The 20,387-nt window shown below is 39.1% G+C and overlaps 1 protein-coding gene across 19 annotated transcripts in view; it reads left to right on the top strand.

The window, feature by feature from the left end:
* UBR5 (ubiquitin protein ligase E3 component n-recognin 5) overlaps positions 1-20,387 on the top strand; it is a 69,034-nt gene that overhangs the window by 15,831 nt on the left and 32,816 nt on the right. For 10 of the 19 annotated variants that reach the window (XM_083749757.1, XM_083749761.1, XM_083749745.1 and 7 more), the window contains 11 exons: positions 1,563-1,722; positions 5,852-6,001; positions 9,504-9,715; positions 12,265-12,381; positions 13,119-13,229; positions 14,258-14,412; positions 16,963-17,080; positions 17,783-17,967; positions 18,593-18,702; positions 19,392-19,504; positions 19,775-19,918. In XM_083749757.1, the coding sequence (XP_083605883.1) occupies positions 1,563-1,722; positions 5,852-6,001; positions 9,504-9,715; positions 12,265-12,381; positions 13,119-13,229; positions 14,258-14,412; positions 16,963-17,080; positions 17,783-17,967; positions 18,593-18,702; positions 19,392-19,504; positions 19,775-19,918 (1,575 nt within the window). The remainder of the gene's footprint in view (positions 1-1,562; positions 1,723-5,851; positions 6,002-9,503; positions 9,716-12,264; positions 12,382-13,118; positions 13,230-14,257; positions 14,413-16,962; positions 17,081-17,782; positions 17,968-18,592; positions 18,703-19,391; positions 19,505-19,774; positions 19,919-20,387) is intronic. The other 9 variants (XM_083749762.1, XM_083749748.1, XM_083749746.1 and 6 more) reach the window with 3 other exon arrangements.

Consider the following 20,387-nt stretch of genomic DNA (forward strand, 5'->3'; position numbering starts at 1 on the left):
GCAAGTCACTTAATTTTCGAAAATTTGAAAACACATTTGTGTTGACTACTGTATTCTCTAAAGATTAGCAGGCAGACTACAGATTATTGAGAAGGAACAATTTCTGTTGACATCAGGGTTAGCAAGAATGTTGACATGAGGGTTAGCAAGAATTTTAAAAGTAGGTTAGTTGGTTAGTATTTCTTTAGTATTGTGTAAAGATGATGGAGCTTGTTGTTCAGGCCTTTGAGAGTAGTCTAATTGGCCCTGGACCCCCAGGGATAATTGATAATTGCTCTGAGATTACTTTCTGTTTCCTATAATGCCTGTGGGTAAATTTCTTCAGACACTGCACATGTTTGTATTATTTTTGTGCCTTCTTTCTGTTGGACTCATCCTCCACCCCCACCTGGGCACTAGAACACTTTGATTTTATTCACATTAAGTTGTTAACTAATATTCTCTAATGGTAAATTCACATCTTCCTTGTAAATTGATAATCACTTTTCTAATTTTTAATTTTAATATATTTATAAGAGGCAGACTTTGTGCTATATGACACACGCTGACATATTCAGTACAGCCAAGGAACAGAGAAGCACAATAGTCCCTGAAAATCATTTTTATCTGGCAGGATATTTATCCTTGCCGTATCTGTACCGAGTTACTGAAATGGCATACTTCATTAAAAATGAACTACTATATAATCATACTTTAAAAAACCAAACAGCAAATATCCAAAAGAAATAATGTGTCAGGTAAAAATATGTCAGATGAAATATCTCCAGCCTCTTAGACCAAAGCCTCCCTGAACGACATTTTTTCTTCTTCAAATGTTGCATAAGTTTTTATTCTGGGTGAACTCACTTCCTTGTGCCCCAGCCAGCCTCACCTCTGAAGCCACATGAGCAGAAGGGCCTCCCCTGGCAATTTGAGCAAATGTTTAATGTGGTAGGAGATGATTCTTCCAAATTCTGGACCGTGTTCTCACATTTGTTACCTGCCTAGCATGATTTGAAAGTAAATATACAGCTGCTGTCAGAAGTTTTGGCATGCCCATTCTCCTGGCAAGGGGCTCCAGAGGTTTGGCTTGGCAGGGGTCAGAATCTCACTCCTTCCACCTACTTCGAGAGGAGTCCTGAATCACCCATATATATACACTGTGTGCCATGAGCTTTGAGGCGAGGGTGGCATGAATCCTTCATGTCTTTGCTGGAGGCTTGTTCCTGGAAGACTGGGTATAAGAAAGTTATTATTAAGGATGTCCCCCAAAAGGAACATCAGTAGCCTCTTTAAAAGTAGCCTGTGGAGTGGAGCAAAGGAATGTTTAAGCAGCAAAGAATAGAAATAAGCAATAGATTTTTATTTTTACAGATTTATAAACTGCTCCACAGCCAGAAGTTACTGAGACTTCACATTACTTACTAGCATTATCCAAAACCAGCCTGTTTACCTTTTCCCAGTTAAACATGATATATGCTTATATTGAGTATATTGTTGACTTCTACTACTCCAGAAATATTTGGTTCTGTTGATGAAAATTACAATGTTACATTGTTTAAAATGCATTCTATTTTGTATAGGCACAAGTTGTTTTACAAGGAAAGTCTAGGAGTGTAATTATCAGAGAGCTCCAGCGGACAAATCTTGATGTAAATCTTGCAGTCAACAACTTGCTGAGCCGTGATGATGAAGATGGGGATGATGGTGACGACACAGCGAGTGAATCTTACCTTCCTGGAGGTTTGTATTGGGCAATGTTTCCTTGTTTTCATCATTAAAAGCAATATTAAGTTATTCTGTCAAAGTGCAATAGACTTTCAGTTTGCAGTACTGGTAAAGAGTTATCCTTGTGTTCTTTGTTATGTGCCCTATGGAGATACAGAAATATTGATTGCTCTTTGGTTCCAGTAAATAAGAGAGAAAGTAATAGGCAAGACAAAAGTAAGGTTAACTTGTATGGAAGTGAATGTCTTGAGTTAAGTTATTGGATTTGAAGCAACAGTTCAGAGGTCTGGTATAACGAAAGCTTGTACATACTTTGACCATCATCATTTATCCCTGTTTAGGGAAGCTTTTAATGTTTGATGTATTACAGTATTTTAGTATTTTTTTGGAAGCCACCCAGAGTGGCTGGGGAAGCCCAGCCAGATGGGCAGAGTATAAATAAATTATTATTATTATTATTATTATTATTATTATTATTATTATTATTATTACTATTATTATTATTAGAGGGTCTCCCCCCAAGCGTAAAGAGCTCTTATTGCTAAGACCTTCTGTTTTGTAACTATCAGGAGACAGTTATGCTAGAACAGCTGTACACTTAAAATGTACCAGTCTTGAGTAAGTTGGCATTTTATATAATTGATCGGCATTCCTATTTGGGGCATGATTTTCCATACCTCATATGCACTTTCACACAAAGCCTCTATATGTAGATCTCTAGACTGTATTGCTCCTCAAATACTGGAGAATACAAAGGGCCACAGTGGGAAGCTTATAAAGTGGGAAGACTGTAAATAATTTGCATGTTTGTTTTGACAAGCGAAGAATTAGCAATTTTGTTTTAATATTGACAGCAGTTGACATTACTATTGTTGTGAAAGGCTAGTGATTCATAATGTGCGATATGCCAGGGACAAGAATTAACCTGGGTGCTTGTTAGGCAAAGGGCCTATTTATACAATGTAACTTTGAGCCATGTGAAGCTCTCCTTGATAATGACTGGATACCAACCTGTGTGAACTGTTCCTGGTGGCTGTTTTTAAAAAGGTTTTTAAAAATTGTTGCATTGGTTGGTGTGCAAATTTTTGCCGCTTTGGGCCTTTTTGAATGTGTAAAGGGAAGACTATAAATATATTCGGCTGAAATCCTAAACTAGGGAGAAAGTTCTGTTGATCATAGTAGGGGCTTGCTTCTGAGTAAGCAGTCAAAAGTATTGCTCTGTTAATGCATCCAGCTTTCATGTTTCTCATTCTATAAACATGCTCTGCCTCTTGGCTTGTGCCTTGCCTTTGAGATAAGGAACTATGGCAATCTCTAAACCTAGATGCTAAATTTCATATCTTCCATAGATGCCTATTTAAAATATTAATAAAATGCCCAAGCAAAATCTTCCCTATCTGCTCCTTTCTTTCAGCTAAAGTTTTTTTCATGTCTCCATATCTCATTCTTCTTGTCTTGAGCTTCTGTGACAGACAAAAGGAAGGGGGATGAGAGTATCTCCTACATCCCCAACCCCTTTCAAAGGGTAGTGTTCTTCTCTTAGACTGTATTTTGTGGGGCTTGGTTTGCTTGTGTGATTTCTTGTTGTTGGGAAGAACTGAGCAAGCTCAGTGGCAGATGATTCACAGACAGGTAGACAAAGCACCACTGTTTTTACTCATTGAAATACATATTTGAAAGCATGACTATTAAAAAAAATCCTTTATTCCTACAAAGTGTGCTTACAGTTGTAATGCTTCTGTTGCTTTGAGACATTAAATATGAATTAGGTAAAATTTACTAAAACAAAACAAAATTTACACAGCGATACTTTTACCTCAAATAGACTTGACAGCACTTTGGGGTCAGGGAGGTTTATCACATCCCTTGTAAGGTTCAATAGATGCTTAGCAAGTCCCAATTTTGAGATACAAGGCGATGGTATTCTAGGTGCACGTTGGGGCACGTGCATCTCTCCCAAAAGGTAACTGCCAAAGTTGTCTCATGTTGATAAAATATGGACGTGAAACAGTCCTGAGGCTGCATGAAAAAGGGTGCTGCTTGGAGAGCAAAGCCTTGCTGTTTAGTATTTGCCCACCTTTCCTGGTATTCTATATACACGGAATTTTCCAGAGTTCAACATTCTGGTTTCTTTGCTTATTTATCTTAACTTTGTGTTCTGATGGCCATTGTCACGGGAAAATACTTGGCTTCTGAGCTGCAGTAGTAGTTTTGGTGTGGCTTTGGAATCTGTGTTGCAGCACTGAAGCAAATTTATTCAGCCAGGTTACTCCATTGTTTTACAGGAGAGTTCAGCTCTACTGTTTATTTTTAATGTGACCGTCAAATTCTCAATCATCACTCTATCGGGGGATTTCATATGAAATAAGCATCTGTTGGAGGCTTTGAACAGTGCATTAGGAAGAGGTCAAGTGGTGGTGTGCCCTATTAGCTTTAGCTTTGTCTAGGTATATTTCAGAGGTAATAGTTCACAGACAGATAGTGAAATAGGTGTTGTTGTTTTTAGCATGTTTAGAATGCAGTTACATATGTATATTTATCCAGTTGGGTATTTGGTGATATCTGTGTAAGGAATGTTTTGTTTGGTACATAGTACCGGCACCTCTTTTTGTTGTTGTTAAAAAGTGTGGCACTTAACTGTAACAGCTTCATGGTGGATACCAGCACCTATTTTTCTAGACAAAAAGCACTGGTTACTAGTAATTTAAATTTTCAACCCTTTTTTTAAGAGCAAGGGTGGGGAAGCTGTGGCCCTCCAGATGTTGTTGGAGTGAAATTTCCATTGGCCATGTAGTCCCAACGTCATTTGTAGGGGCACAGATTCTTCATCCTTGTTCTTAGAGCAAGGATTCCCAAATCATTGTCTGTGGACCACAAGTGGTCTGCAAGCTTCATTCAGGTACCCTGTGATATGTGAGTAAAAACACAGTTACAAATCATATAGCATTGGGCACAGCACATTACAGTTGCTACAACAGGCAGAAAAATTATGAAGTGGTCTGCCAAGACCCTCAGCAAGTTTCAAGTGGTTTGTGGGGATTATTTTGGGGGGCGGGGAACTACTGTTCTAGAGGATGCCATGTGCAGAGAAGCTGAAAGTAATTAGTGTTGAGGTTGTGATTCTTAGGATGGACGCTGAAAGGATTGCATAAACCTATGTTTCCTTGTCTTAGTGGAGGGATCCCTGGGATGGTGCAAGGTACCAGTGAAGGACATTTTAGGTGAGGGAGGAAAGAAGCTGAAAACAATTTTGCATGTTTAATTAGTATCAGATGTATGAAAACATCAGGGTTTCTCAAAGTTAAAGTGGCAGTCTCAATGAGATTACCAGTACTTTAAAAGGGAGATGTCCACGATGGGTGGACGCATTCAGTGCACCTAGATGAGTACCCATAGCAAGGCTTGTGGTTGGGAATGTCTATGGAAAGCCTAGTTAATGTAAGAAGCGGGGTGTGATTTTATAGAGCTTGAAAAACACTGCCAGAAATAAAAAAATATATCTGCTGTCAATGTGGACAGCATATCCTGCTTTGTGTTGGAAAATAAATTTAATAGAATTTAACAGAAAGTCAGGAAGGCAGATTTTTTTTTCCAGCACCTAAGGTAGGATCTTTATCATCTCAAGATAGAGTATTAAAAGACAGGGCACTGTCCTACCATTAAAATCAGTTACTTCATGATAGAAAATGTAGAGTTTGTTTGGGGGGGGCATGCTTATGAGTTCTTTCAGACGTTATCAGTAGATTCTATTAAAAATGACATTTTCCAGTTTAGGAAGTTATTGTCTTAGTAATAGGCAAACATGAGCTTTATTCGCTTTGGAGGAAGTCTTTTTTATCTGCTTTCTTCTGGAACATAAACTTATTGAGCCTTGTTCTTTTTATATTGTTTAACCGCTTCCAGCTTTGAACCATGTCTGGATTAGTTTAGACCAAGCAGTTGATATAGCTAACACTGGTTTCTTAAATCAGGACATTTTGCTTGATCGCATATGTGAGCAGTAGGCAATACATCCGTACGCTAGGGAATCTGAAGAACAGAACATCAGTTTTTGTTGGTGGATTTGTCTTGTTTGGTGATGGTCTTTCAAGATGATATTTCAAGTAGCTGATAATTCACCTCAGATCCTTGTCTCCTCTTATAGAGGATCTTATGTCTCTTCTGGATGCTGACATACATTCTGCTCACCCAAGTGTCATTATTGATGCTGATGCTATGTTTTCAGAAGATATTAGTTACTTTGGTTATCCATCCTTTCGGCGCTCATCACTTTCCAGGCTAAGCTCGTCCCGAGGTAATTTTGCACCTTTTTTTTCTTTGTAAATAAGTAGCATTGCTGTGCAGTACACTAGTTATAGCACATGCTGGTGATTTTTGTCTTTAGTTTTGTGTGTACAACCCTTTTCTGTTTTAAATATAGATAAATAAAATTTCTTGCATTAAGCTGTAAAAATTGTATGATGTAAGTGTGTGAAATTAATTGCTAGCAGTATATTTGAAAAGTTTGACAGGTAAAATCTGCACGAGGCTTTCAAAAAGCAATCTGCCAATTTTTAAAAAACCATGCCTACTTAGGGAGTACTTACTGAAAAACTCTATGTTTTTCTCATGCAACATTCTGAAAGGGAGTTCAATTGCTCAGTATCCATGGTACACAGGGAATTTTGTGCCTTCCTGAGTCTGGAGGCATAACTAATAGTATAGTTAGAAGTCTTACATCTGTTCCAGTAGGTAGCATTGAAAGCTCTTCCACTGCTCCTTATGCACTGCTCTAAGAGTAAACATTTTCTTTGCAAAGCGTAGTAATAATGACATACTCAACAGTAGGTCAGACAAGCTGGAATTTAACTGCATTATGAAATGGCTTGCAGTGCTCAAATTCCATGTCTGTTATTCATAACCCATTGCAATGACAGAATACTTTGTATGGCGTCAAGTGCTAAGCATGACTTGAAAAGCGTATGAAATGTAATACCAGATCTGATAGTTAGTTATTCCTTCATAGCTTCTTAAAAATAACTATTATGCGTATCCATAACATTTTGCCAATTGTTAATCCAACCTCTATCATGATCTTCATGGAGTATTGCTCTGCCCATTCCAATTTTTTTTCTGTTAGATATTCCAATACCTGAATATCTAAGTGTTATCACAAGTTAGGATCAGTAAAATGATTGCTGTACGTATTAGGCATAATTTTAATTTTCTCGACATGTTAGATTTATCCAACCTAGCGTCATAAAAATATTTATGCAGTTTCTGTAGGTGACGTAGAGGATTAGAACAAAATACCTTGTCATCATTCTTGAGACATGGTTCAGACATAACGTTGAAGCTAGGGTTTAGGTGAGGGGTCGGCAACCTAAGGCCTATGGGCCAGTAGCGGCCCACGGGGCTTGTCTAACTGGCCCATGGTGACCCCTGCCACTTCCCGCTCTTACCAGTGCGGCACGGGGACCAGTTTCCGGATTGATGGCGCACAGGCGCTCCTCTGACCCAGAAGAGTGCGTGTGCACACACGCTCCGGCCCATCCTCCAACAGATGGAGTGTAGACCGGCCCATCTTCTGGTAACCTTGCCGACCCCTGGTTTAGGTGTTGAGTGCAGGCTGCAGGATCACATGCATCTTCCTGCTACCTCTCCGAGTGCACACACTTTGTCTTCAGTATCTACATTAAAAGAGAGACAAAACTATTAGGGTTCTTGGAATGAGTTTATTACATGCTTGGTTTCATCTTAACTTGGATTGGCAATGGCCGCATGTAATTCCAAAGCTGGAAGGAGGAGAGAAGAGGAATTTATGCAGAAGGTGGTGGGGAGAAGGTTTACACGATCCTCTAGTCTACGCTTCATCTCTAAAAGCTGTTTTAAATGTATTTAAGTTTGACCTATTTGGCCCATTTCCCTCCAGTGATCTTGGGGATGGGGAACGGGTGGACTTAGAACAGCCAGAGTTGTCTTTTGAGGGGGGTGGCATATTGGATGATTTTGGGGGGCAAGAGGGCTTCCCTATACAATATTGAGGTGTCTGAGGGTTTCCTTAATGCTTTTACTATTTGTTCATCTTTTTTTAAAAAAATAAATTAGCCCCCCCCGCCAAGTATACCCCCCCTTTCCCTAACCCAAAGGCATAGTTCTGGTGTAAACAATGGCAGTAAAATTCATACAAGCACAGAAGTGGAGAGAGACTGAAAATTACTGATATCAGTATGAAGGAAAACGTTATCACAGCTACCTTTTTGTTCAAATGGAAGATTTTTTTACTGCAGTGAACACAATTGCTCGTCATGATTTAGTCATTCCTATTTAGCATTTTATAGGACCTATCAACAGATGGTCAATTGTAGCTCAATTTTGCCAATTGTTAATCCAACCTCTATCATGATCTTCATGGAGTATTGCTCTGCCCATTCCAATTTTTTTCTGTTAGATATTCCAATACCTGAATATCTAAGCAGAAGGAAACCACCTTTGTTTCTTGATTAACTTTTTTCTTTTGAAGCATAAGGAACCCTCCACCACCTCATATCGTAGAGGGAGGCCTTTCTCAATTTGTTGAATTTGCCTTACCAGCCCCAAAGGTTGCAGAAAATATCCACCAAAACCTTTCCATGGGGCATGAACACCACCATTAGGGTGGGAGATGATTTTTGGCCCATCATTAGTCCGAATAGATGGGTCATGGGAGATAAAAAGAAAAGTTGTTAGGAATTGAGCTGTAGAGCAAAGGGGGGGGGGGGGGAGAAGAGAAGTAAGCTATGTGGAGATTAGTTTTGAAATAAAGGAAGAGAATGACATGACAGATACCAGAAGGAAAAAGAGAGCAAGGAGGAAAGACGAGAGATTTGTTCTTAAAAAGTTTATCAATACAAATGAAGACTCATATGTTAAATGCATTATGTGCATGTACGTATATTCAACCTCTGACTTTTCTTAAATCACTCCCTTTTTCCTTTCTAAGGTTATTTCTATGTTAAGCTGAAAAAATCCTTATTTTCCATGTATGTTTGACTCTTGGATATTTAGCTTGATTACCTGACTTAAAATTTTAATTGTATGAGAGAACTGGAGAGTACTGGCTTTAGACAATTTTAGGCCAATTGGAGGGAAAGCATTTTGGTAAGGAACATTCTCCTTCAAAAATCTTTTTTTAGAACGTTGTCTGACTACAAAAATTTTCAGTTAAGCAACTTTGCCACAAGCTTTTAAAAATCAAAGCAAGTCCTATATGTTTGTTTAAATGAAGGGGTTGGATTAGCAAATGTTACAGAAGTTTAAGATTGTTTTTTAACCTTTTCAAGTGGTGGTGGTGGTGGTGGTTGGGAAAAATTCTGAGACTCTCTAATAAACACTCCTTTTTGGTTAGCTTAAAAAGTCTCTAAAAGAGACATTGCCTTGTTTGGTGGCATCTATTTTTCTTGCTGTTCTTTGATAAGATCACCCACAATATACTCTTTGCATATGGTACTATAAAAATCTTAAATCACCTTTTATCTCATCCTAAGTAAACAGTGAGGTATTTTTTCCCCTTCTGTTAATTCATTTTTTTGAGTAGCTTGAAACTTCAGATTTTGAACTTTATTTCTAGTCTCATTCTTGCATTTCAAATTATTTTGGCAGTACCAAAGTACATATGCTTGAAAGGGTTAATATTTTGAGTGTTGCATGTCATTTTTATATTTCCACTTAAGTGAAATCTATAAGTAGATTTTAACTGCTGTTAGTTGCATCCTGAAGGGTCTTTACTAGAGAGTGGCTTACTTTTATCCCACTGGTGTGACCCAATTGCATACCAGTTCTCCTTCTTCCCTTAGAGAGAGACTCTGAGCTGTTGCGTGAACGTGAGTCCGTTTTACGTTTGCGTGAAAGAAGGTGGCTTGATGGAGCCTCATTTGATAATGAAAGAGGCTCTACAAGCAAAGAAGGGGAGCCAAACCTTGACAAGAAGAACACACCTGTCCAAAGCCCGGTCTCTTTAGGAGAGGACTTGCAGTGGTGGCCGGATAAGGTATTTTGGTTGTATTTTATTTTTATTAAAAATGCAAAATTGGAATATATTGTATTGTCTGTAAATGTGGATCTATCTCTTTCCTCCCTCTGCCACCTTCCTCATGAAACGCCCCTGCATGTAAATCCTATATTATGGACATGTTTACATTGAATGTGGATCATTCGTGTTCATGTCACTTCGGTTTTGACGTGTTGCTCAATCATAAACTCATTCACTTGGAAAATTAAGTATTGTTGAATTTAATAGAAGGGAGTTGCTTGAATGGAAGTATGCACAGGCCTCCTGCCTTAAGTAGTTTATAGTTAGCATCCCTTTCACTTGGAAAGAAAATTGTGTCAACTGATACTTTTTGGGAGCCTGAACAAGTACTCTTCTGTCTTTATCAATGCTTTTGCCGTCCTTTGAAGCAGTGGGGTGATATATTTTTTTTAAGCTGATCCTTTGCGTTTCTTCTGTCTATTCTTTCCCCTTTCACCAGTTGGTTCACTTGTTTTCTGTCGCCTTGCGGATGAAAGAACTCATCTTCACACTGTTGCTGTTATTTTCCTCCTTCATTCGAGAAGTGTGATTATTTGTTAGTGTCAGCTGAAAATGATTCCTTTTGCTCTGATGGTATAAAAAACAGCCATGAACCTATTTCTCTTTTCCTCCCTGCCCTTCTAAGGAACAAATGTCATGAAGAGTGGGTGGGCCATATGATATATATTTAGCTTAAAGAACTCTACTATTGCTAGTGGTCCTATTTGAATGGACATGAGCTATTTTGTCTTTTAAACTACTTCCTATATTTGTGCCTTCCTTTCCCAGAAGACTGAAAGCCAGTCTGGACTCTTAATTAGTGTAGGCAAGTATCTGCTCCCCTTCATTATTTGCTTCCAATATTTTGGGGGTACGTACTGTGAAGTAGCATTTTCACAAAGCAGGAGATATAATTAAATGGGTATCTGAAGTGCAGGAGAGTCTTGAGAACAGTGGAGTCTAGAGGAAGCTGCAAATTTCAGGCAGGGATCTTTTCAGTCCTACCTGGCAGGAGCTGAATCGGGGACCTCTTGCATGCAAGCCATGCACTCAGTTGCTGAGCTACAGCTGTTGTGAATTAGCAGAATCTTACTCGATGCAGTGGGCTTATTTTTTAACCTGAGATGCTCAGCACAGGAACATTAAGCGGTGGGCCTGTTTATTCCATTCTCATCTCTCTTGGATTTGTATTCTCCTGGGTTCAGTTTAAGACACGCGTCATCAGTCAAGCTTCTTGGCTTGCTTCTTCTTTGGAGAATCGAAGACTTGCTGTGACATGATCTATAATGCCCCTGCCTAGAGCAAGGCAAGAGAAGTGGGACGAGAGAACTGACCACAACTTTATGTGCTTTAAACATTTTTGGAGTACTTGCAGTTAATTGGCGGGGGAAGATGGAAAGGCAAGATGTAAAACGTGTGTCCAAAGTTCAGTCGAGTCTTTTGGATTAACAGAATGCATCACTAATCCTTGATGATCAGGTAGAATTTGGATCAAAATATCTTATGCTCCTTTGAAAGGTCACAGCATTTCACCACACCAATTCAAGTGGTTATCAGAAAGCTGTTAGGCTGGATGTAAAGGTAATTCCAAAATAGGCTCTCAGTTTGTTTCAGTCATGATCAGTTTCCAAAAAGATTATCTGCCCCTTGATGCAAGCATAATATGTGTTCAAAACTGCATAGCACCTGGTTTTCTTTTGCTGCTTCCATTGTTTATATTCTCTCCAAATCTTGGAATTCCATGGTTTCTTTCATCTTAACAAATGACCTCCTCACTTCATGCACAATAGTCCAGCAATTCCTATCATACCTAAGCCTGGTCTTTTTTCTTCTTTCTGAAAATCCTGACTTACTCAGCAGCTTTGATTTTAATAATTAAATAATTTGTTCAAAGCACAACAGCATTTCTTCAGCTTCTCCAGATGAGGTTTCTACAGATGACAACAAAACATTCTGTCATTTCTTTTGAATTAAGCAAATGAAGACTAATTTAAATTCAGGTGGCCACCAAACCCTCCTTTGTGACACCTCTTCTATATTACTCCAAGGATAGGTTTCTGTATAGGACACTTCTCAGTCCTAATACAACTAGAAACTCTTCCACTTGTATAGCCAGTGTTAGAGGAATGACCATATAATCTACTACACGTGTTCCTTTGTTTGTAAAACCTTTCTCATTTCTTCATCTACAACCATTGAACCACTGAGTATACAGAAGTTAACATTACCTGATAAATGTTTCAAGAGTCACTTGTGCTGTTTTGGTTTTAGAGCCCCTTACATTTCAGTTCTGGAATTACACAGAACCCACTAATGATACAGCCCAAACCCTATCAATGTCAAAAATAAAATACAATCTATAATAATTATTTTTACCAAATATAAAACTATGTCTGATAACCTGTCAACTTCTCACAGACACCAAATGGTCTGAACAGCTCTTTTTCCTTGTGATGAATTTATAATATATGTGAGTGTTTAGCACTCATAATATTGAAGTTTTAAGCTTCACTTGTTTGCTTTTATAGGATGGGATGAAATTTATTTCTATTGGTGCTCTGTATTCTGAGCTTGTGGCAGTGAGCAGTAAAGGGGAGCTGTATCAGTGGAAATGGAGTGAATCTGAACCTTACAGAAATGCACAGGTATGTCTAGCTATGTTCTGTAAAGATGTGGTAATCTCTTGTATACAAAAATGTAGTTGCTTTAAAAAAAGTACAGAGCTTCCTGTGCATCTTTAAAAATTCTTATTACAAACTTTATTGAATTTTTAAATAAACAATTACCCAGCATAGTGTTGTCTTGCAGGACAAATACACATTCAGAAGTTCAGTCTTGTGTGCAGTCATCCACATGGTATCAAAGCAGATGTGGAAAATCTTTTACATTACAGTTGTTGCTTTGATTACACTTCAGTGTGAATAGTGAGCTCTCCGCGCCTAGTGCTGGATCTGGAAAGCCACTGCCAGTTCCTCTTCCTTAGCAGCTTCGCCATTTTAATTGAAGATTTCAGTGGCTGGGAGAAAGTCAGTCAGGAAAGGTTTGCCTCCGGCTGTGCTTGAAATTGTGCATCTTTCCTCCTTCCCCTCAGCAGCAGCAGCAACCTGAGAGCTGGAGAGGAGCAGCCATAGCAAAGTGGTGGGGCTCTTTGATGTGTTGCTTGGCTTCCTTGTAACGTTCTGTCATATATGAATAGCGCCCATTTGCTTCTATGGCAAAAGGTATACCATTGCTCTTGGTATGGGGTAATGCCTGTTCCCTTGTTATGACTTGGGAGAGAGACAAAGACTAGGTCTCCCTCCCTGCCAAATGTTTGGTAGCCACAAGTGATATTTCAGTGGCGGCATTTTAAAATATTGTCTGCTTCATTTTTGTTTCAAAGAATCCTTCTATACATCACCCACGTGCCGTGTCCCTGGGATTAACTAACGAGAAGATCGTCCTCCTTTCTGCAAACAGCATCAGAGCAACTGTTGCCACAGAAAACAATAAGGTACGAAACACTGAGGATAAAATTCAGTGCTTTTAATCTCCCCCTTGCATTGCTATTCTATAGAAAAAGATTACAGCTGGCCTTGAGCAAATCATTTGCAGAGATTGGTTTTGTGAATAACCTTGAAGCAAGAACTTTTCATCACAAAAACAAGCCAGGGCGTGCTAGGAAGAAGATAAAGGAATGTTTTGACTCTGTTTGCTGTTAAAATTGAGGAGACTTTGGCCTAGTAACAAAATTAAAGAAACTTTCCTTCTTTAGAAGAATAATCCATAAGAAAAAAATGAAGCTGCTGTAAAAGTAGAGAATGTGTAAAGCAGGGGTGGCTATCCTGTGACACTTGAGAAGTTGTTGAACTAGAGCTCGCATCATCCCAGACAGTTGGCCATACTGTCTGAGCCCGACAGGAGTTATAGGCTGTCAAAATCTGGAGGGCAACAGGGTAGCCATCCCTGATATAAAGCAGGGTCTTGAGTTATTCTTGTCCATGTGTCTTAGAAAGCTTATTTTCCATAGAAATGTAGCACTTAAGGTTTCAGAAATAGGTTTGTCTTCCTTAATGACAAACTTCCCCTCGGTCTCAAGTGAGTAACAAGTAGTTAGTCCATTGTATTAAAAGTTGCTAATCCAAATATTCTAGCATAATATTCTGAGATCAAGATTTCTAAATAAAGTCCAGGCACTCTGTCCTCTCTGCTGGATGCATATCGTGGCTCCACCTACGAAAGCTTCCTGTTCTTTTCAAGGAAGTGAGGAGTGACTGTCTACAAAGGCTTGCAGACATGGGTACAGTGGGGGAGTTCTGTGATAATGTGAACTACTTCTGGCTTGATAAAATGGTTGCAGCAGGGCCAAGGCATGCTTAGAACAAAAAGGATTGAAGCAAAACTTCAAAGCACTATACTGGAAGTGGTTGCACCTGAATAATCTCAAGATTATATTCTCATTGTTTTGTATCGTGCCCTGCATGAATACAAAGTCATATTTGTGTTAAGATCCGCTCCGGGGCTGTGCTCTATTCCTTTTAGGTAGCTACCTGGGTAGATGAAACCTTGAGTTCTGTAGCTTCTAAACTAGAACATACAGCACAGACGTACTCTGAACTTCAAGGAGAGCGGATAGTTTCCCTGCATTGCTGCGCTCTTTATACCTGTGCTCAGCTGGAGAATAACCTGTACTGGTGGTAAGTGCATATTTCAGTTTAGAGTCCAAATAATGGTTTTTTGCTCTTTGAAAAACAATAGAAGAGAAGTTGACATCGGCCTTGTTCACATGCATGGTAAGCAGCAGTTAATGGTTTACTAAGAATGTGCTGATCTTGTCCCCTGTGCTATTGCCTGACTAATGAATGGGAGAAACAAACCATGGACTCAGCTACATTAGTCAAGAAACAGCATTTTGAATGCGTTATAAACATGCAACACCAGGTGGTGCCAGAGAGCAAAAAAAATTCTAAGCGATTTTCCATAGCGTTTTCTCCCCTTTTGTTATAACGATTTAATTTCTGACTTATTCATAGCATTTCCCCCTGTGATTTCTCCATGATTTGTGGTTTTGCATTATGTTGAAACCAAAGATTATGGTTTGTTTGCTTCAGACTACAACCTGTGGTCAAGGTTTGTTCTTAGCTCCCTAAGCATTATTTGCTTGACTGAAACTAACCATTATCCCTAGTTTTGACATAAAGCTAAGACAGTGATTGTGGCTCATACAGGAGCAAAGTGGATAAGATTGGCATGTTAACCAAATAAGCCAATAACTGGTTTACCATGGTGTGAACTAGGTCACTAAGGTACATTGAATTTACCCATCCTTGTTCATATGCACCTTTCTCTTTTTTTAATGAAACTGAATTTTCCTTTCTAGTTAGAATTCTTAGGAGGTTACATTGCTTTGAAGAAAGGACTGTTCTTGGATCAAAGAGAAACAATGCATGCTCTTGTCCTTAAAGCATTGAAGTGACTTGATGCAGAATTATTTTAATGAATTTTGTATTTAGGATGCTTTCAGAGTTAGAAGAGCTAATGCTTTATTACTGTAACAAACCTTCACAGTTATACGACAATAGATATTCCACTGCATATGACATAAAATCTGTAAATAAATGTTTATACAAGGCTGATACCGCTATCGGAGTTGTCTAAGACACAACTGTGATTATTATAGTTGAGGTATTTCATCACAGGTGGTTAAGCATCTTCTGTAGGATCAGTCCAGTTTTGTATGTCAGTGGGTGACTACATAGGTATTGTGTCCTTTGGGGGTTTCACTTGCAAAAATATGTTTAGAAGCAGGGGTGCAATATAGATGCTCTAACTGCTTAATTTTACTTCCATTCCTTCATTGGGGCCTGATGTCTAAACTAGCACAAAAGCCAAGTTGCATATTAATAGTGCTAGTTGATTTTTGTAAATAAGATTTTATGTGTGATAAGCGTGTCAGTTTGATAGTGCAGGGAGGATATTACTCTGTAACTGTCTAAACTCTTCTGTGCTTTTGCCAGGCTGTGCAGATTTGTAATGGCTTAAAACCTTTATAGATTAAGTTTTCCTAATTCTTCCAGACAATGATTAAAGAGGTGACTTGAAATTGACCATGAATGTATTCCATATCAAGTTGTATCAAAATTTTAATAATGTTACTTTGTTTCATAGTGCATATTGTATACATTTGTTTGAAGAGGACTTTGTCTGGAAATGTAGCCTAAAAAATCTTTTAATAATTATTAAATTAAATCAGATTAGTAGTGCAGGAGAACCAATGTGTCCTTAAATGATTCAACTGTTTGAGTGGCATTGGTCAGCAATGGTTGGTTATGAACAGTCCCACTGGCTGCACAGATCATAGCAGGAACCTTCTAGAAAGTTCTGAAAGATTAGGAGTGCTTTCCCCCTCCTGCCCCATGGACTGCCACATTCCACACGTTGGAAAAGAGGTGAAACCATTGCCTTCCCTCTGTTTCTTTCTGGTCACAAAATTTGAACCCTGAATACAATTGCTTGTTTTTTGCTTTATCCTTTTTATGAAAACTATTTTCCACCTTTCTCCCCAGTCAGTAAGGCTCTGCTTAATTAGGGTTGTGAATGTGGTAGCAAGATCTCAGTCAGATTTTCACAACTCCTTCTTTGCTTTCTTAGGCAGCACTCACAATTGTTGAAACTTGTAGTTGGCTCTGAATGCTTTATGCCTGATGTTGCTGTATTGTTTTATTGTATTGTATTCTTGCCATGTTAAGTTTTATATGCTGCCCTTGCTTGAGTTAGGATGAAGGGCACTTTAAAAATACTTCAATTAAGAAATCAATTTAAAAGCAAGTCTTTGGTCATGCTGTATACAATGGTTTGTTGGTAGAACTAAGTGGTAAAATGTTGCCTTTGCCTCCTTGGCCGATGTGTGGAAAGCTGCTGTGTATGACTGAGGGTTGGCAGCATCTCTGAGCTTTCAGTTTTTTCAGACTTTCTTGGAGGGACCTGTTTGGTTTACACAGACACATTTCCCATACATATGACTGCATGGGATACTCACTGAAGGAACCTGTAAGCAGGAATAATGTTTTTGGGAGCTCAGCTTCTCAGATCTTATTTTATTTTATTAGCTCTGGAAATAAACATTTGAAAATGCACTTTCCCCCCCTTTTAATCAATACCACATCACCTTGAAAATCACATTTATGGATAATAAAGATAACACAGCTCTTTTTTTTTTAACCTTATATTAGTATTTTTCCTCCTAGGGGTGTAGTTCCTTTTAGCCAAAGGAAGAAGATGCTGGAAAAGGCTAGAGCCAAAAATAAAAAGCCTAAGTCTAGTGCTGGTATCTCCTCAATGCCAAATATCACTGTTGGTACTCAGGTATGTAGAGGCTTACTGTGTGACATTTTAAAGCTTTGAGAAGGAACAAATCCACCATTAAGACCCTTTTTATGATGCAGTGACATGTGCAAATAGTCTGCAGATAGACTCTAATGTAAGTGCTCCCATAACCTGAAGTGACAGAGCTTAAACCACCTGTTCGTACGCAGCTCTGTGCTGTGAACTAGCTGTAACCATATTAGGCTCTTGCCTTTCTTCTCTGCGTTGTCACTGTTGCTCCTAAAAAGTTTCCGATATGCTGGTGTGCCTGTAGTTGCCCTTTTGCCTTAACCTTTTCCTTCCCTTCAAACCAGGTGCCCTTATTAGGAAACTATGTGGTAGGAAACAAGGGTAGCCAATGTGGTTCCCTCCGGATACTGTTGGATTACAATTCCTATCAGTCCTAGCCAGCATAGCCAATTGCTAAGGAGGATAGGAGTTGTAGTCCAGAAACATCTGGAAGGTGCACCCTATTGGCTACACCTATTCTAAGACTTTTGCAGCTAAGATAGAGATAATATTCCATATGTCACGACTAAAAAACCTGGTCAAAATATATTAAGTACTTAACCTCTTCTAAGTGTTGTTTTGCTTACATAGTTTTGATTCTTCATTGGGAATGAATGGGACTTTAGGGTGAAGGGTGGGTAACAAACAAACAAATAAAAATACTTGTTTACCTCCCTTGTTGATTGATTGCAGGTGTGTTTGAGAAATAATCCTCTCTATCATGCTGGAGCTGTTGCTTTTTCAATTAGCGCTGGGATTCCTAAAGTTGGCGTCTTAATGGAATCTGTTTGGAATATGAATGATAGCTGTCGGTTTCAGCTCCGGTCACCAGAGAGTTTAAAGAACATGGAGAAAGCTAGTAAAACAACTGAAGCAAAGTAAGTGTTCTAAACTTTTGACAGGGACACAGTAGACGGTGGCTGAAAAAGATATTAGATTGTGGGTCTCTGTACTCCAGCTCCTCACTGTTTCCATAAATGAAACAGTGCAATAGAGGGCTGTAAATATTGCTCTGAAGACTGTTTAGCAAATACTTGAAAGAAGCAAGTCACACAAAGAATGTGCTCTGCATTGCCTTTTCATACTGACAAACCACATACTTAAGAGTATGTTGATTTCCCCCCAATACAAATTAATGATTTGAAAATAGCCATAAACAGTTCTTCTGTATATTGTTGCAGTATATGTTTGCTGTTATATTGCATCAGCAAAAACTTCTGTTGACTTAAGAAAAAATTCAGAAGTTAGTATCTCTGTCCAAAGTTACAGATAGGTAGCCGTGTTGGTCTGCCATAGTCAAAACAACAAAAAATTTTTTTCCTTCCATGTATCTGAAGAAGTGTGCATGCACACGAAAGCTCATACCAAGAACTAACTTAGTTGGTCTTTAAGGTGCTACTGGAAGGAAATTTTTTTCTGTCCAAAGTGTTAACTAGTTTTCACATTGTATTCATGGAAAATAAATGTAACAACTGCCTTGTTTTTTTAAAAAATAAATCCTAGGCCTGAAAGCAAACAGGAACCAGTGAAAACTGAAATGGGTCCACCACCGTCTCCAGCTTCTACCTGTAGTGATGCTTCTTCAATAGCAAGCAGTGCATCAATGCCATATAGTAAGTCATATGGGGAGGTTTTGGGGTTTTTTGCCTTGTTGAAATCCACTGTGGTGCAACGTCTGCCAATTATATTAATGTAGCCATATTTAATTCCTGAATAATGTAAGAAACAGTGTTCCATAGAGGAATACTTAAAGGTAAAGGTAAAGGTACCCCTGCCCGTACGGGCCAGTTGTGTCCGACTCTAGGGTTGTGCACTCATCTCACTCTAGAGGCCGGGAGCCAGCGCTGTCCGCAGACACTTCCGGGTCATGTGGCCAGCGTGATGAAGCTGCTCTGGCAAATCGGCACCAGAGCAGCACACGGAAACGCCGTTTACCTTCCCGCCAGTAAGCGGTCCCTATTTATCTACTTGCACCCGGGGGTGCTTTCGAACTGCTAGGTGGGCAGGCGCTAGGACCGAGCGACGGGAGCGCACCCCACCGTGGGGATTCAAACCGCCGACCTTTTGATCGGCAAGTCCTAGGTGCTGAGGCTTTAACCCACAGCGCCACCCGCGTCCCCAGAGGAATACTTACAGGATAAAATTAGCAAAATACCAACTTAAGTAGATGGTGCAAACTTCACAGAAGGCACTTCCTGTGAAAAGTGACATAAGTAGCCATGTGCTACTTTTTTAGACATAGAATATGCATGTTGCAGACATGCTACAAAGGAGACTTTTAATCTGTTACTTTTTTCTTAAGAGCGGCGGCGATCTACACCTGCCCCCAAAGAAGAGGAGAAAGTGAATGAAGAACAGTGGTCTCTTAGGGAAGTTGTGTTTGTGGAAGATGTTAAGAATGTTCCTGTTGGGAAGGTTTGTATAAAATAAGCTCTCTTAGTTTCCTTTCATTTGCTGTGTACCAATCCTTTAAAAATGGATAGACGAAAGCTGTTTTACAGCAAACCTAGCCATAGCGGTTTGAAATTATTGGTGAAAATGTGGTTTTGTGTGGTGGCACTGCTTGCTTTTCTGGATGTTTTAAGTACAGTGATTTTAAATACAGTGATTCCCCACCCACCCCCTGCTTCACTTCAGAGAGTTTTATTTCTGCTTCAACACTATGCAATATGTTCTCTTTTATAGGTACTGAAAGTGGATGGTGCTTATGTTGCTGTAAAATTTCCGGGGACATCTACTACTGCAAATTGTACAAACAGCTCTGGTTCGGATCCTGATCCATCTTCTCTTCTCCAAGATTGTCGGTTGCTCAGGATAGATGAGCTCCAGGTGTGTTTGCAATGCCAAGACTTTGGCCCTTGAAGCTGTTAGATTATCTCTGCTGTGGCCACAGTTTCTAGAGTTTATGTTCACTTCCATCACTCCATCTCAAAGAGGTGTCAGATTTTGAGAATATAAGAACCAGAGATATTAAAAGTAAAGTCTTCAGAAGTTGCATATTTTTTAGTTTAGAAAGACAGACATCTAAGGGGAGATGTAAGGTAGATTTTAGAAATTACACACAGAGTAATTTTTCTTTTATAAGAATCTGGAGTCTGTGACATTAGGCAGTTGGTTCGGAACAGGCAAAAGAAAGAACTTCACTCAACACATAAATTACTTTAAATACATGGCTGGGATGTAGTGCTGGTCATTTGCTTAGACGGCATTAAAAAGTGTAGACCAATTCATGGGTTGATCATTGTCTATTAGCTATGACAGCTAAGTGGAACCCTCACATTAATAGATGGCATACTTA

The sequence above is a fragment of the Podarcis gaigeae genome, assembly GCF_964106915.1.
Source record: "Podarcis gaigeae genome assembly, chromosome: 7".
Lineage (NCBI taxonomy): Eukaryota > Metazoa > Chordata > Lepidosauria > Squamata > Lacertidae > Podarcis > Podarcis gaigeae.